Source organism: Phragmites australis, chromosome 23 (genome assembly GCF_958298935.1).
Source record: "Phragmites australis chromosome 23, lpPhrAust1.1, whole genome shotgun sequence".
Lineage (NCBI taxonomy): Eukaryota > Viridiplantae > Streptophyta > Magnoliopsida > Poales > Poaceae > Phragmites > Phragmites australis.
The window spans coordinates 1,729,969-1,745,386 of NC_084943.1; the positions used below are offsets into that span (position 1 = coordinate 1,729,969).

Here is a 15,418-nt window from a genome sequence, read left to right on the forward strand (position 1 = left end):
TATCGACAAAATATTAGATGTTCATATATTTCTATGAGGAAATAACAGGGCATACAATCACAGTACTACTATATACACAGACACGAACCAGTTATATGCTCATCATATACGAACGATCCACAAATATTATTGTTACATCACACATAGATTTCACTGAGAATCCAAGACCAAGAGGAAAAAGATACAAAATAAATATCGGTCCATGCATATATATATGGCTGAATGCACCTACCAAATCATTTCAATGCCCCTATGGTCTCACCTCGCTCACCGGTCAGCTCACAAGCACTGACTCAGCCGGAGGCGGTGGAGGAGCAGTCGCACTCGGCCTCCTCCTCGCGCCTGTGGAAGCTGCGGTGGCACCCGCAGGCGGCGCACATGAGCGCCGCGGCCGTGCCCTCCGCGCCCGACGCCATGAACTCGCGGCACCCGTCCACGGCGTACCCGCCGAAGCTCGCCGCGTGGTTGCGCTGGCACTCCCTGTAGTGAACCACCTTGGTCTCCTTCCTCGCCGCCGCCGTGCCGTTGGCCATGGACCAGTCTTGCTTAGGCCCCATAGACGATTCGATGGAGATGATCGAGAGGAGCACCGGGAGGAAAACTGAGCTGAAATGAAAGGAGTAGAAAGACGCCGTTGCTATCACGGCTTGGACCTTGGAGGGCGGGCGACTTTTTGTACGGAGAGTGGACGAGATCACGGGTTACCAACCAACCTTAGAGAGCAACCAGCAATACCAACCTTAGAGAGCAACCAGCTATCTTGGCGCGGTTTTCTGTTTCGCAAAATACTGAAAAAGCAATGCGTGCACTCCTTTGTTTTATTTTGTCGCTTCACGTGAACCTTTATTTTACATGTAATTTGTTTTTTTTCAAAAATATCACGAGTCACAAAATAATGCAATACCATAATTATCATGTATTAGGACACTATCCTAAGTACCAGAATCTGTTTTACAAAATAGCAATGCATGCACACCTTGTTTTATGGGTAAATTCTTTATTTGCCATAAAAAAATCAACTCTTCGCTATATGTCACCGTAAAAAACGGAGTTCATTATTTGCTATCGGTTTTAATTTTCTATTCTAAGTTCCTTATCGGTCAGTTTAACTGTCGAAATTCATCGTTGACCGGTCATGTCCATCGATTTCATTTTTCTTCTAAGTTCCTTATCTATTTGTTCTGCCATCGAAATTCACTATTCACCGGTACTGCTGAACTTTTTGTACGTGTTCTATAATTCATGTGCAACATATTTTAATTGAATTCATCCAAAAAATCTTGTGTATAATTTAAACTAAAATTCTTCAAAAAAATTTATAACTTCCAACAATTGCTAGAATCTCAAATAAAATTTCAAAAATTTGAAAAAAAAATCACTAATATTCTTCTTATGTGATAGAATGATTTTCTAAAATTATTTTTAGTCCTAGGTTATATAGTGAAAAAGTGAGTTTCTTTATAATATTCTATTTTCAGCCCTAGTTTACTATTGCTTTCTTTTTTTTCCGAACAATTTACTTTTCCAAACGTATCATGAGTCACAAAGCACAATCGGATGCTACTTTCATGAACCACGCTGGGTCTGAGGCCGGCCATTTGTTTTCAAAAAGAAATGAGTGCACTCTTTTTATTCAATTACACGTAATTTAACCTTTTCATATGGGTTGTGAGTCATATAGTAATCCGGTATCACTTTATGAATCATGTACTAAATTAATTAACTGTTTTATCTTGGCGTGGCCATCTGTTTTTCATAATAGTAATGCATGTATTCTTTGTTTTTTCATTTTTTTTGGTACACATAATTTACTTGGCTAAATGGACTCAGAGTCGCGTAGAAATCTGGCACTACTTTATGAATCACGCATTACGGCAACTAGTTATCTTGGCGCGGCCTTCTGGTTCATGGAATAGTTGTGTGCACTCTTCTTATTATTTTTATGTCTCAAGTAACACACTCTACCAGTTCAGAGTGACATGTGGTCAGTGTATTGTGGAGTGACATATATACTAGGGTATAATTCATCTCAGTCACAATAAATCACCACCAACTAACCCTTTACACAAAGTCACTCTAAGCTAACCCTTAGTCGTTCCTATTGTCTCGTTAATTTGCAGGCAATTTGTCTTTTTCAAAAAGACTATACGAACTTGCATGAATATACTATTTTTATACATGTTTATTTTGAATTGATTTTAAAATAAATATGTATAAAAACAAATTAAAAGAAAGAACTCATGGATATAATATATGCTCTTGGCAAAACATCATAAATACGAAACTTAAATGAATCAGATATTTGCTAAAAAATCAAGCCAATAAAAAGTTAGTCAAAGTCCTATGTGAAGAGGAAACGAAATGGTATCAATATGCCAAAGCCAATCAAATTATGCATGGAGATAATAACATATGCTATTTTCAAATGGTTGCAAATGGCAAACACGGGAAACAACGAATTTTCTATATAGAACAAAATGAAGGAAAAATAGAGAGAGAAACTCAGTTAAAGACATACGTAACAAAATACTGGAAAGATCTTTTCAGGCCACATGACACTACTACAGAATATATCATAAGTAGCGTCTTATCAGTGTCGGTTGTAAAAAACTGACACTAAAGATGTATCAGTGCCGGTTGTTAAACTCTCACGCGTGAACAATAACTGAGACGCTAAAAATCGGCACTGAAAAGTCACTATCAGTGTCGGTTCGTGGCTGGAATCGGTACCGATAGTGACTTTTTAGTACCGCTTCGTACCACAATTGGCACTAATAATGAATGGACTATAGATACGAACCAACACTGATATTTGATTAAAACAAAATTTCCAAAATTCATAACTTTTTCATACGATGTCGGATGGAGATAAACTCTATATGAAAATTCTAGATTTCGATGAGATCTATAACTTTATAGTTGAAAACTTTTTCATTTGAAGTAATTTAGATGCTAAAATAATCATGACAAACTTTCAGCATGAGGAGTCAAAAGGAAAATATCTCGTAGTGCTATCAACAATAAGAGATAAGTGAGATGGTAAGAAATGTACGCACGAGGGAGGAGGTTGCGGCTTCGAATACAACGGAACACACATGCGCGAAAAAACGCGACGATAATGTGTGCGTGTGGGGTATCTCGGGCCTCGGTCACTGGTTGGTTGAAAAAAAATCATTTTTTTTGTCTTCAGAACATCAATTTTTGGAACCGACTATTAGTGTCGAGTAATCAGTGTTGATTCAAAATCAGTCATTGATGACGATTTTAAACCGACATATGACCTGTTATGTGGTAGTGTGAGGTGAATGAGTTCTCCATGAGGAGATCATGCACTAAGGATATCCCTCAAGTAACCCACATGAAAAATGACATACTCACTACTCCTTTCACATAAAAGGAAGTACGAGATGTCGTGTTTCATATAGAACATAATAAAGCACTCTATTCTGATAGTTTTCTTGTAGAATTTTATCAGATATTTTGAGTCGTTATTAAAGATGATTTGATGACATTGTTCTATGAGTTGCATTCTAGAAACCTTCCACTACAGTCTCAAGTTCATGATGATTATTTTTTTACCATAAGGTAAAGAAGCATGTCGCAGTGCGAAATATAGACCAATTTACTTATCAAATATTTGCTTCAAAATCTTTACAAAGGTGATCACTAATCACATAAATAATGTAGCGCATCGTATAATTTTCACACATTAGGATACTATTCTGGTAATCTGTTTCATAAAATAGTAATGCGTGCACACCTTGTTTTATATTGTATTTTTTCTGTCTTTTTTACGAACAATTTTCTTTTCCGAATGTATCATGAGTAACAAAGCACAATCGGATGCTACTTATGAACCACGCTGGGTCTGAGGCCGGCCATTTGTTTTCAAAAAAGAAATGTGTGCACTCTTTTTATTCAGTTACACGCAATTTAACCTTTCCACATGGTGTGTGTCATATAGTAATCCGGTGCCACTTTACAAATCATGCACTAAATTAATTGTTTGTCTTGGCGCAGCCATCTATTTTTCAGAATAGTAATGCTTGTACTCTTTGTCTATTATTATTTTTTCGTTACATGTAATTTACTTGGCTAAATGGACTATGTGTAGTCTCGTACTACTTTATGAATCTCGCATTAGGGCAACTAATTATCTTGGCTCAACCTTCTGTTTCATGAATAGTTGTGCACTCTTCTCCCGATTATTTTTTATGCCTCAACACACTCAACAGTTCGGAGTGACCCATGTGGTCAAGAAGTGCATTCTGGAGTGTGTGTATATATATGTATATATATGTGTGTATATATATATATACACTCTCGGGAGTATATACTCACTACTATAATATACCATATAAATAAATTAGATATACTTCTTTATCACTATAAGTATACTTATATACTCATTCTAAGATACTCCAATATAAACTACATGAAAAAATAGAAAAGAAGTCTATCAATTTTATTTAATTTTGACAATACCTATGTATTTGTACATAAAATGTAATACACTCAATAAAATATGTACAAACTACCTAAAAAACTATGCATACCATTTGGATGATCTTATATACTCACACGTTTCATGTACATATCATTTATCACATGAGATACTCTATATGTATTGAGGTATGTATGTGGGAGTACCTACTCCTGGGAGTATCAAATATGCTTCATATATATATATATATATATATATATATATATATATATATATATATATATTAGGTATGTATGCTTTTTAGTGGTTTGTACATATTTTTTTAGTATATTACATTTTATGTACAAATATGAAGGTATTATCAAAATCTATTAAAATTGATGGACTTCTTTTCAATTTTTTTCATGTAATTCACATTGGAGTATCTTAGAATGAGTATATAAGTGTACTCATAGTGATAAATGAGTATATCCAGTTCATTTATATAGTATATCATAGTAGCGAGTATGTACTCCCGAGAGTATAGACTAGTTTTCCTATATATATATATATATATGATAAGGTATAATTCATCTCAGTCACAGTAAATCACCACCAACCAATCATTTTACACAAAGTCACTCTAAGCTAACCCTTAAGTAGTGTTTGGTTCATTTATATGGTATATCATAGTGATATGATGTTGGAGTAATGTGCTCACCAGAGTATTTTCTAAGAGAAGTGTAAATCTTTAAAGGAAAGTTGTACACACCGGATGACCCGGTGATAGATGAGTTGTACACATCAGAGCATTCGACTCATGACACTTGTACATACCGGTTGGTTCGGCGCTTGAAGAGGTTGTGCATGCCGGAGCATTCTTAGATGGTGAAAATGCTATACATGCCGAATGGTCCGGCGATGAGAAGTTGGCTACACCGGAGCATTTTTCAGGAGATGTTGTAACGGCTTGTCTGATGTTGTTGGATGTTGTTGTACACACCGAATGGTTTGGTGATCAGAGGATATTCACGTCGGACAAATACACAGTAAGAAGTGGCTCGGTCGACTCAAGTCTACACACCGGATAGTCTGGTGATGGAATTCAAAGTTACACTAGAATATCCTGTGTTCACAAATAGGTTGAGTGAGATTCCAATGGCTAGTTGCTACTACTATACACATCGGATGGTTCGGTATTAGTACTACTGTTGATGTTGGATCATCCGGTGTTCACAATTTGTTTGAGCTATTGGGGCAACGATTAGTCCATGGGTTGATGCTATAAATGCTCCTCCACTCGGCTATTTGAGTATGTTGGAGTCTAGGGAAGCTCATAGACACTTGAGAAGACACAAGCCACCAAAATGTTAAAAGAGATCATCCAAGATAATTAAGCATAAGATTAGAGAGTGATTAGTGTTAATAGCCCTATAGAGAGTTGTTGCTTGGTGTTATTGCCTAGAGAATGGATTAAGGAGCGATCCTATATTATACCAAGTGGTACGTCAGCACCTTGAAGTTGTAGTGACTCACCGACACTGTGAGCTTTAGTAGCTCATGCTTGTTGACCCTCCGACTTGATGTGGGGTGGCGGCAAGACTCTTGTATAGAGATATAGAGAACTTTGTTTTGGTGGCCCAAGCTTCAAAATGAAGACGACAGCAAGTGATCAGAAGAGAGATTTATGGTGAAATCTTACCTTTGTAGCTTGGTGGCTCAATCTACTTAAAGCCTAGGTGGCTAAAAGATCGTGAACAGATGCTATCCAGGAGCTATAGTTTAGGTGGCTGCTCTAACGTGGGCAAATGGTAGATTAGTCAAATTAGATAAATCTAAAACACATTCAGATAAAAATTGATATAGATTTATCTTATAAATTTTTTAAAGTTGAATAGTTTTAAATATTCTAATTCACCTCTGTTAGGAAGTCACCGATCTCCTTCAACGCCGGAGATCGGACATGTTGATACAGGAATCCCATTTTTTAAAGTCGAATAGTTTTAAATATTCTAATTCACCCCTGTTAGAAAGTCACCGATCTCCTTCAACACCGGAGATCGGACATGTTGATACAGGAATCCCATGGGGCTCCTTCCGTTTCCAACAAAGGCGCAACTGCAAATAGACCTAGGGATCGGACATGTTGATACAAGAATCAGGGTCGAGAACCTCATGCAGATAGCGCTGATGAGACCAGGGTGAGTGGCGTCGTGGGGTACGAAGCAGCCGCATAAGGTGATCTTGCTAGCCAAAGGAGACGGCGATCAGATCCCTTGCTTTTTCGAGGCGGCGGCTGTCGTGAGTGGGAAACGACAGCGGAGGCTGGGAGTGGAGGAGGCGGGGAAGGGAGGAGACAATGGGGATGGGTGGCGCCAACGTTGGAGGGCACGGACTGGACAAAAACGTCGAGGGGGAGACGACGCAATCCGATATGTTGGGGTGGGAGCGGTATCGGACTTGTATTGCCAAAGAGACTATATGAACTTGCACTAATATACTGTTTTTATACATGTTTATTTTGAATTGATTTAGCTGAGCACGTTGGCACATTATGCATGAACGAGTTTGGTCGTTATTTCTGTTGGCAGTGCTAAATTATTTGCACTAACAAAAAGCTACATCCTATCTTGCAGTGTTGCTCTCAAGAGGGCCGGCCACTAGAATGGCAGTGTGTTATTATTATTATTTTTTTGGTTAAAGAATAAAGACCAGCATGACCAACTAACCAACATTTCTAGTAGGTCCGTTAGTGGACAAGATTAGATCTGAATTGACTTGACAAAACGTCTTAGGCGTCTCAGGGAGATTGAGACTCGTAGAGTTGCATTTGCGACAGGTTTTCGTTTACTGACAATGACATCTTGGCGAAGAAAAATGAAACAGAAAGGGAAAAGAACAGACCCAATTTGGTCAAAATTGGTATATTCAGCGACGTGTGTAGCAGCACAGAGCAAAAGAAGAAAAATTAGGCATGAAAAGAAATTTCTTTGGATTCACATAGGAGGTTGGATAGAGAAGCACTCCTCTCCAATTGACTCTTCGTCCTCCTGCTTCTCTGTTTGCCCCATGCTTGTGGCACCTTCCCTCTGTTTCTTTTTTGTGATAGACATCTGACCTATTGAACTATTTGATTGCTCATGTGCTCCAATTCATCAGGTCACCAATGGTCAATAATGATATTATGATGTGTAGATGTATGATATATTGATATAACAGCTTAAAATTGAATGAAAGTCCCAACGCATTTCTTCATGGACTACAGCATTGTGGTGTGGCAGCATTACCATAGCATTGTGGTAGGGCTGCGTCCGAATTGAGGGTGCTAGGTTGGTGTGGAGATCATGGGCTCCCTTGAATGTAAAATTCTTTGGTTGGCTGGAGCTCAATGAGCGTCAATGGACGGCAGCCTGAAGGCGACGTCATGGGCTCCAATCTAATGATTCCTGCATGCATTATGCATAGCTACCGGAAACCACCGATCTTCTGCTCCTTCACTGCACCTTGGCGAGAGAGAGATATGGTGGTGGATTCTGGGAATTCATACTCTTGAGGTGGTGATTTCTATCCTAGACTGGTGGCTTGACCTCCGGGTGCATGTGGCCAAAGAACACCGCAAAGGTCTGGACTCTCTAATCCTTCTCACCTGCTGGAGAATTTAGCTGTCGTGCAATGATATCATCTTCAACAACCACATCATCTCTTATGGTTCCTTGTTGGCCCTCATTCGGGTGGACGTCGATAGCTGGTGTGAAGCCAAGGCAAAGAATTTATTCATCCTCATGGAGCGGCTGTGTAGTTTCGGCTCGGTTATCTAATTTAGTGCCGGCTTTGGGACCATCTTGTTGCTTTCTTCTTGTGTAATCACTTTGTGTTCAGTTCTCGAAAATGTGACCCACTAAGGATCGTTGTGTTTACACTCGAGCTCTTCTTCTTCTTAATACAAAGATATGCAGCTCTCCTGCGTATTTTAGAAGAAAAAAACTTCATAATATATATGTGCCTATTTGGCCACATTTGAGCACAATTTTGTTCAAACCTTACGATATGCAGTGTTACCTAGACACGAACATAGGTGTCGGAATCCGACTCGGACTCATGTGTCCGATTCAGCGAAGAAAAATTAGACATGTGAAATACAACTCGGAATCCGACTCGGATTTGGGATGTCCAATTCGGCAAATAAATTTGAACACGGGTGTCCAGGTAACACTGACGATATGTGCAGCTGATTTGTCCAAACCTTAGCCAACGCAGCTAGGAACTTTAGGCAGATTCTTCCATAGTCGGTAAGAAAACAAGCATCAAATGCAGTGCAGGGTGGAGATCGTCCCAGATTAAGGCTGGATACATGAAAGATACCATGACATTTGCTTGTCAAGTTTGAGAAGTCTCTTCAGGAAACAAGAAAAAGGATTTATAGTATAGTGGTAGAATCAGCTAGACTAGTAGAGTAGACATCATGATTTCATTATCTGAAAAATATATTCACATCACTGGTTCTGTAGTGACAAAAATTGGTACATATTCTTACTCTGCTTAACATTTTTTCTTAGTCTTGCATATTCCCGGCAGGAAACGTCATTGTTGGTCTTCAATTGTTAGTCTTGTTATAGTTGTAAAATAAAAAGTTAAACAAGTTTCAATTTGAAAAACTGAACTTAATTTGTTAAGTTTACACCTGTACGTTGAGGTATATTAATATCGCGGGGAATGAACAGCGGCAAATGTTTATCAGGATTTTGTAAGACAACATTGCAAAAACTTTGTTTTTTAGAATACACATCACTGGAAAACAGAATGGCGAATTAGATACTAGTAACACCTGAAACCCTTATCCTGAAAATACAGTGGCAGTTTTGCTCCCTGCCTCCCTCCATTGACTGAAACTAGCATATAAGAGAAATTAGTCAAAATTGCATTTGTCTTCTAAAATTCGATTGTTTGTGTACGATAATGTTTGCTAGATGTCATTATCACTGTTCCATAATAATTCTGCTTGGCTTTATGGATTAAAATAAGCACTTTATGAGAGTGATAATCTTCTCAGGAGGTGCAGTACAGCACTTAAAGAACAAATGCACTTGACAAGTTGATATACTTTCGCTAACCTAACAAAATGTACTTCAATCATTTTTTTAATAATTACCCTTAATTACTGAAATCCAACTTTGACTTGAGGAAAATGCTACTTTTCATCATCACAAGCAACTAGAATGAACAATGACAATTATATTACTAGTACTAGGACCCCACGACCTGCACTAAACCAAATCTTGGACAAGCTAGAGAAGCACATCGGATTAAATGGACTGGCAATTGCCAAGTGTTACTACTCTTCAGTAAGGACAGGGGCTCGATTTATTTGACCTTATGAAGTTGCAGAGAAGGGAAGCGACCTACTAGTTGGTGGATAATGTGATATTAGGGCACACTGCCACTGAAGGCTCATCAATTCTGCTCTGCCATTTCCCTGTCCTCTGGCCAGCAGAATGTTTGTTTTTCATGTCACTGCCATCGAAGATCAGACGTACAGTTTTTCTGTTGCCGTCAGTGGAATAATTCAGCTTCTGATGCTTATCATTTCTGCTCTCACCTTAGCCAGCAGCAAACAAATCACACACTATTTCAGAGGAGGATGTGAAAGGAAGGTGCCCTACCAATTGCTGTTGTTATTGTATGGCTTGCTTCATGTGGGGAAGGGAACAGTGTTTGATGAATTGGCTGGCATCCTTTGCGACGGATGTGAATTTGCACGTGAAGGGGTTGCGTGCAATTCAAGGCATTTTCTTTTCGGACATCTTGGTTGCAAACACCGCAAATTCGGTTGGATTCGAGGTGTGCTCTTCTCTTCTCGTTTGACAGATCGAAGACAAGTGCACGTATGTCTTCCAACCGGATATGCGGCTGTTCATCTGAAAAAGAAGAGAACAGCTTTGCAACAGCGACTTGTGGTGTAAAGAAGAAGAGCGATACGATTCTGAGAAGAAAGCAAAATCATCAGAATTCAGAACCTTGTAGGGCATATATTTGTGACGAGCTGAGGATCTGCAGCCATCAAATCGATCCATCCATACAACTAGCTAGCGATCGACCGGAGGGGAAGGTGGTAACTGGGAGCCAGGGACAGCGTGTCTGCCATTTCTGAACGGATCTTTTCGTTTTTCTGGTTCGCGTCCAATCGGCCGTTGGAAGCAGCGACACCAAGAAACAGATGGACTGAAGGAAAGATATAGATGAATTGATTGGGCAGCATAGACTAGAAACGGAAGGAATCAAGGAAGGGAGATTATTGGACAGAAGGCATCGTTTATCTGCATCTCTGCTCGTAGTGCCTGGCCTAGCTATAGCAATATGAAGTAGTGGAGTATCATCTTGCATCTGTGCCTGATTTCACAAGTCAACTGTTACTCAAATCCTGATCGGTCAATCGATCGTAGCGATCAATCATTGATTTGATCGTGTGCAGGTCTTGGGAACAAACCCAAGTGATCGGTCTTACTCTTTACTGACAAGAAAGCAACCCGTGTCTCGGTAGATTAAGCTATACATTTGCAGAACAACGTCTCATTCAGTTCGTCATGTTGGTTGCAGCAAGACGAGCAAAACCAAGCACATGCATGTACACATCTAGTGCTTGTTCACGCACTGAAAACTGATTGATAGAGAGCTTTCTTTGTCCATGAAAAAAGAGTCAAATAGGGTCCAGAACAGGACAGCTGCTGACATCAAACGAGGCCGCACCTAACAAAGCCCAAAAACATCCACTGGTAGAGAGGCCCAGTAAAAAAGAGGCACTGGGCCTACAATTATAAGCTGGCTCTACCTGCTCTACCTCTAAGGCCCTGTTTGTTTTTTTATTCTAAAAATAGATTCTAGCCTTAAAAGCAAAAGCAAAATTAAACGGTCAAAATATAAAAGTTGATTTTCATAACTCACAAATCAAAATATACTATAAAATTTCATAATTCACAATCTGGTGAGAATAAGCTTTCATAGATTCTATGAAATAGACTAGATTCTCACAATCTCGAGTTAAAACATGCCCTAACTAAACAAGGTCTCTAAAAAACCTAAGGATAAATTCATAATATACCACCGAATAACAACATAATCATTAGTATGATATTCATTGTGAGAATGACATGTGGAACCTAGATCCGTATGTCATTAACACAACGATGGTATATAAAGAACATCGTGACAAGTTTTTTAAAAACATGACAAGTTATTCTCCCAAAAACTAATCAAGGGCACTTGGGCCCACCTTTCTTGGTCTTCCAGTTGTTGTAGCAGGGGCAGGTCTCCTTGTTGCCGTAGTAGCCGGGCGGCACGCAGAGGCACTTGGCGCAGCACTTGTTGCAGAAGAAGAGGCACGGCTTCTTGTGATGCGTCCGCGAGCACCTCCGACTGCACTCCCCCGCGCACTCTACATTTGCATTTGATCTCGATCACACACCGTAAGGCAAGGATTTATGTTTGACATAGAATACTCACTGTAGAACCAAATTAAACTGTCGATGATAGATCGGAAACTCTCTCTTCAATATAACAGGCAGTTCTCCTACCACTTTCGTTAAAAAAAAACAGATGATAGATAGGAAACTCAAAAGAGCAGGACTTACGAGAGGGCTTCAGATTTCCCTTGCCATCATTGCTACCCTGCACAGACCAAATCCCAAGCCAAAGAGTAGTATGTCACAATTACGGTCAGTGTTCCCTTATCTACTTTCGTGTTTTCTGTTGTGCTCGATCGCAAAGCTTGGGCACAGTGATGGTTACCTTGTCGTTCTGGCCCTTGTGGGCACCATTCTTCAGCTCTTCGTCAACCGCGATCTTCAGATATTGACAGCACAAGAAGAGGAAACACAAATATGTAAATACAAGCCAAGAAAGAATCGGTTGGGAGAAGAAGAGAGTCGAACGATCAGCGACGTACCTCGCCGGAGACCAATGCGAGTAGGAAGAGGATGCAGAGGAGCAACGCCAGTGGCTTGGCCATGCCAACACCTATCTCCTGGATCTCAACTTCAGGCAAAGTTCTAACGATTGTATGGACTATAAGGAAGAGCTGAGGGTAAGAAGAAGAAGAAGAAGAAGAAGAAGAAGTCATAAGAGATCCGATATATAGGAGTTGGTTAGAGAAGGAAGGATTTCCCCGCTTGTGCCGTGCACGAGCCCGTACGGTAGAGTCCGTGTCGCCCTCTACTCCACCACCGTATCGGATTTGGCATCGCTGTCGTGACGCACCAGGAATAGTGGCAGGCTGATCAATTCCCTTGTACTGTATTTGATTTCCTATCCTCTATCTGCAACGATTGCTTGCATGCCTGCAAGTTCCTAACTCATGTATCAACACGAGAGGAATACAACCGGTACAGTACAGGCATTATTGCAGTTGCAGCCTCGTATACAAAGGTGAGTGATGAGAGAGAGGCACACAGAGAAGACAAGATGCACTGGTCTGGTACTCGCCGGGATCAATCGGTTCAGAGGTAGCATGTGGTGGTCTGAGCTACATGAGCATGCAGCTCTCCTGCTGTCCTGCACAGGACACAAGGTCGCGGTTTCAGTTCAGGACCTCACGCAATCACGAGCAGTGGTGAAAGGCCGCTGCTTTCGTATGTCATGGTTGCTGGGCTCTAGGACAACTGATGTGCTTCTCTTTGGACCTCCTTTTGTCAAACCAAATCAAATCGAGTAGTACTAGAGCGAAACAAGGAAAGGAAGCAGAATTAAAACATCTTGGCGCCACTTCTCAAATACTACTTATCATAGATGTAGGAAGAAGCTTGGCGATGGAGCTTTTGAATGGTGCAAGCAAAACCAAATCAAAAGGAACACAGTGTTGAAGCGTGGAACGCCAAACACGGTCGTGCTGAAGCGAGAGCTTCAGCTAGCTGTTCGCGTCCCATGATTCGGTGCAGAAGAGTAGTAGTATGGTTAGGGATAAGCAGCAGCTCATACGTTCTACTGCTGTTTAACTTACTGTCTGTACGATGTTGTGCTGTAGGATTGTTCAGAGAGCTGAGCTGCTCCAGCAATGGCGTATGGCAAGGCAAACTAGTCTACTCTCGCTGAACTCATTTGGTCTTCAGGAGGCATTAAAGTACACCATGATACTAGATGATGAAGGGTATCATTGTTGTGATCCAACCGTCTATTTTAGTAAGTATTATTGTAATTATCTTGATACCCTTATGAGTAATTACGTCATTGACTGACCGGACTTCGGACCTTCGCCACCCATCATCGACCGACCGACGGAGGGTGAAAACCCTAATAAATGAAATGAACAGAATAAGTGAAAGCTTATCCGAAGAATAAACTAACATTTTGATCTTCCCTAATTAAACATATAATTTACAAGTTTATCATAGTTTTTTTTTCCAATCCTACCCTTATGATACCTATGATACTCTTTAATGATATCCATGATACTGATGGGCGATAGAGTATCATTAGGCTAATCTAAACCACTGGATGAAGAAAATGGACGGTATGCATTCATTTAGGTGTACTGTAAAAGTCCTCTTCAGGAATAGACTCAGCAACCTTTGGAAGATCGCCGCTACAGGTTATAGTACACCTACATCTCTAATTTGATGGCTTCATCTTGTTCATGTAAATCTTTCGGTTTATGATGACGGAATAAGCCGTCAGTCAGCTTTGATTCTTTAGACGAGGTGACATTTTATTTCAGTGGTTTGTTTGTTTTCTGCATATTCAGGTTGTGCAGTGTGGAATGGGACCAGTACCTTCGTCTCATTAAGAGCCGGGTTAAAGAATTTTTTAGCCACTTTATCGAAGAGGGTTTATCATAATCCCTTATTGATCAATCTAATTAGATAGAGCTTTATGAGGAGAGAATATTTTCTTTATTAAAGCTATGTGTGTATCACTGTCCTAATCCTGTCTTATGTACGACTACGCTACTCTAGAGCTCCATGTGCTATCTATAGCCCCCGGTCGCACACCCTCGCTCTTCTTTGTGAGCCTCGCTCTCCCACACCGCCCTCCTCCTCTATCTCTGTCGTGTCCCCACCGCTAGATTTGTGCTTATCGCCGTGTGCTTTGTTGGGGCATTTTCTTGCCTCCCCGATGTTGCTACCGCCCACTAGCCATTCTTCGCCACCTACGGCTGGTGACGCCCCGCTGCCTCATCGCTCATCCAACCTCCCGCTGCCACCATTAGGCTGACAGTCTCCCAAGGTATTCCCTCTAGGTTCGGCGGCAATCCAGTCACGAAGCCCCACACTTCAATGTAGAACCCTAAACCCTAGCATTAATTCAGAGACGATCGCAAACCCGATTGTGATAAGTCACACTTTATTATTCATCTGATCCACACGTCATATACTCAATTCATTCACTAACTTTACTACAATTGTGGTTAATAATTTGTTAACCATATGTGAACCAAATATGCGTCATCAAAGTTTTCCTTTGGAAGCGTCCAGGTCCATGGGGCCAGCAAAGCCAGCCAGCGAATGCACTCATCAAAGTTTTGCCTAAACATTTCTAGGGACACCCCTTCTTCCAATCGACTGTTTGACGCGACAGTAAGCCACAGTGTCCCTGCTATCATCAGTGACGACATCGAGCTACCTTACGAGGATGTATTAGATTATTCAAAGTTCTCCATCTTTGTTTGTTCATCTGATGCTGTTAAAAAGGGTTACTTGATGAGACTGATTAACGGTGTAAGCAAGCAAAAATGGACAATGATGTGGAAGAGGCTCAAAGAGGTGGATAAATACTTCGAGTATCAATATCCATCCCAGAAGGATGATGCAGTCCAGATGATCTGGCATGCATTGGCTAGAGGGGTGCCAACAATCTGGCTGAACGTGCATAGATCTAGTAGATTTGCAATATCTGACCGAGGGAAATAAACAGAAAGGGGTGCATCTGTTGGCTAATCTAACACAGCATTTCACCGACACAGGCTCTCTGTTCTTCTCGGTTGCACAAAAACATATAGATTGGAACAAA

At 40.5% G+C, this 15,418-nt stretch overlaps 2 protein-coding genes across 2 annotated transcripts; both read right to left on the reverse strand.

Annotated features, from left to right (window-relative positions):
• LOC133906442 (mini zinc finger protein 1-like) lies at positions 1 to 714 on the reverse strand. The gene has a single exon (XM_062348351.1). It carries the CDS (start codon positions 555 to 557, stop codon positions 294 to 296), a length of 264 nt encoding a protein of 87 aa, XP_062204335.1. The 5' UTR covers positions 558 to 714; the 3' UTR covers positions 1 to 293.
• A 10,956-nt stretch (positions 715 to 11,670) lies between these two features.
• On the reverse strand, positions 11,671 to 12,523 carry LOC133906608 (gibberellin-regulated protein 5-like). Its single transcript, XM_062348560.1, has 4 exons — positions 12,363 to 12,523; positions 12,206 to 12,259; positions 12,049 to 12,085; positions 11,671 to 11,852 (listed from the first exon to the last, which is right to left on the reverse strand). The coding sequence occupies exons 1-4, from the start codon at positions 12,423 to 12,425 to the stop codon at positions 11,671 to 11,673; spliced, it is 336 nt and encodes a 111-aa protein (XP_062204544.1). The 5' UTR covers positions 12,426 to 12,523.
• Positions 12,524 to 15,418: the final 2,895 nt, after the last annotated feature.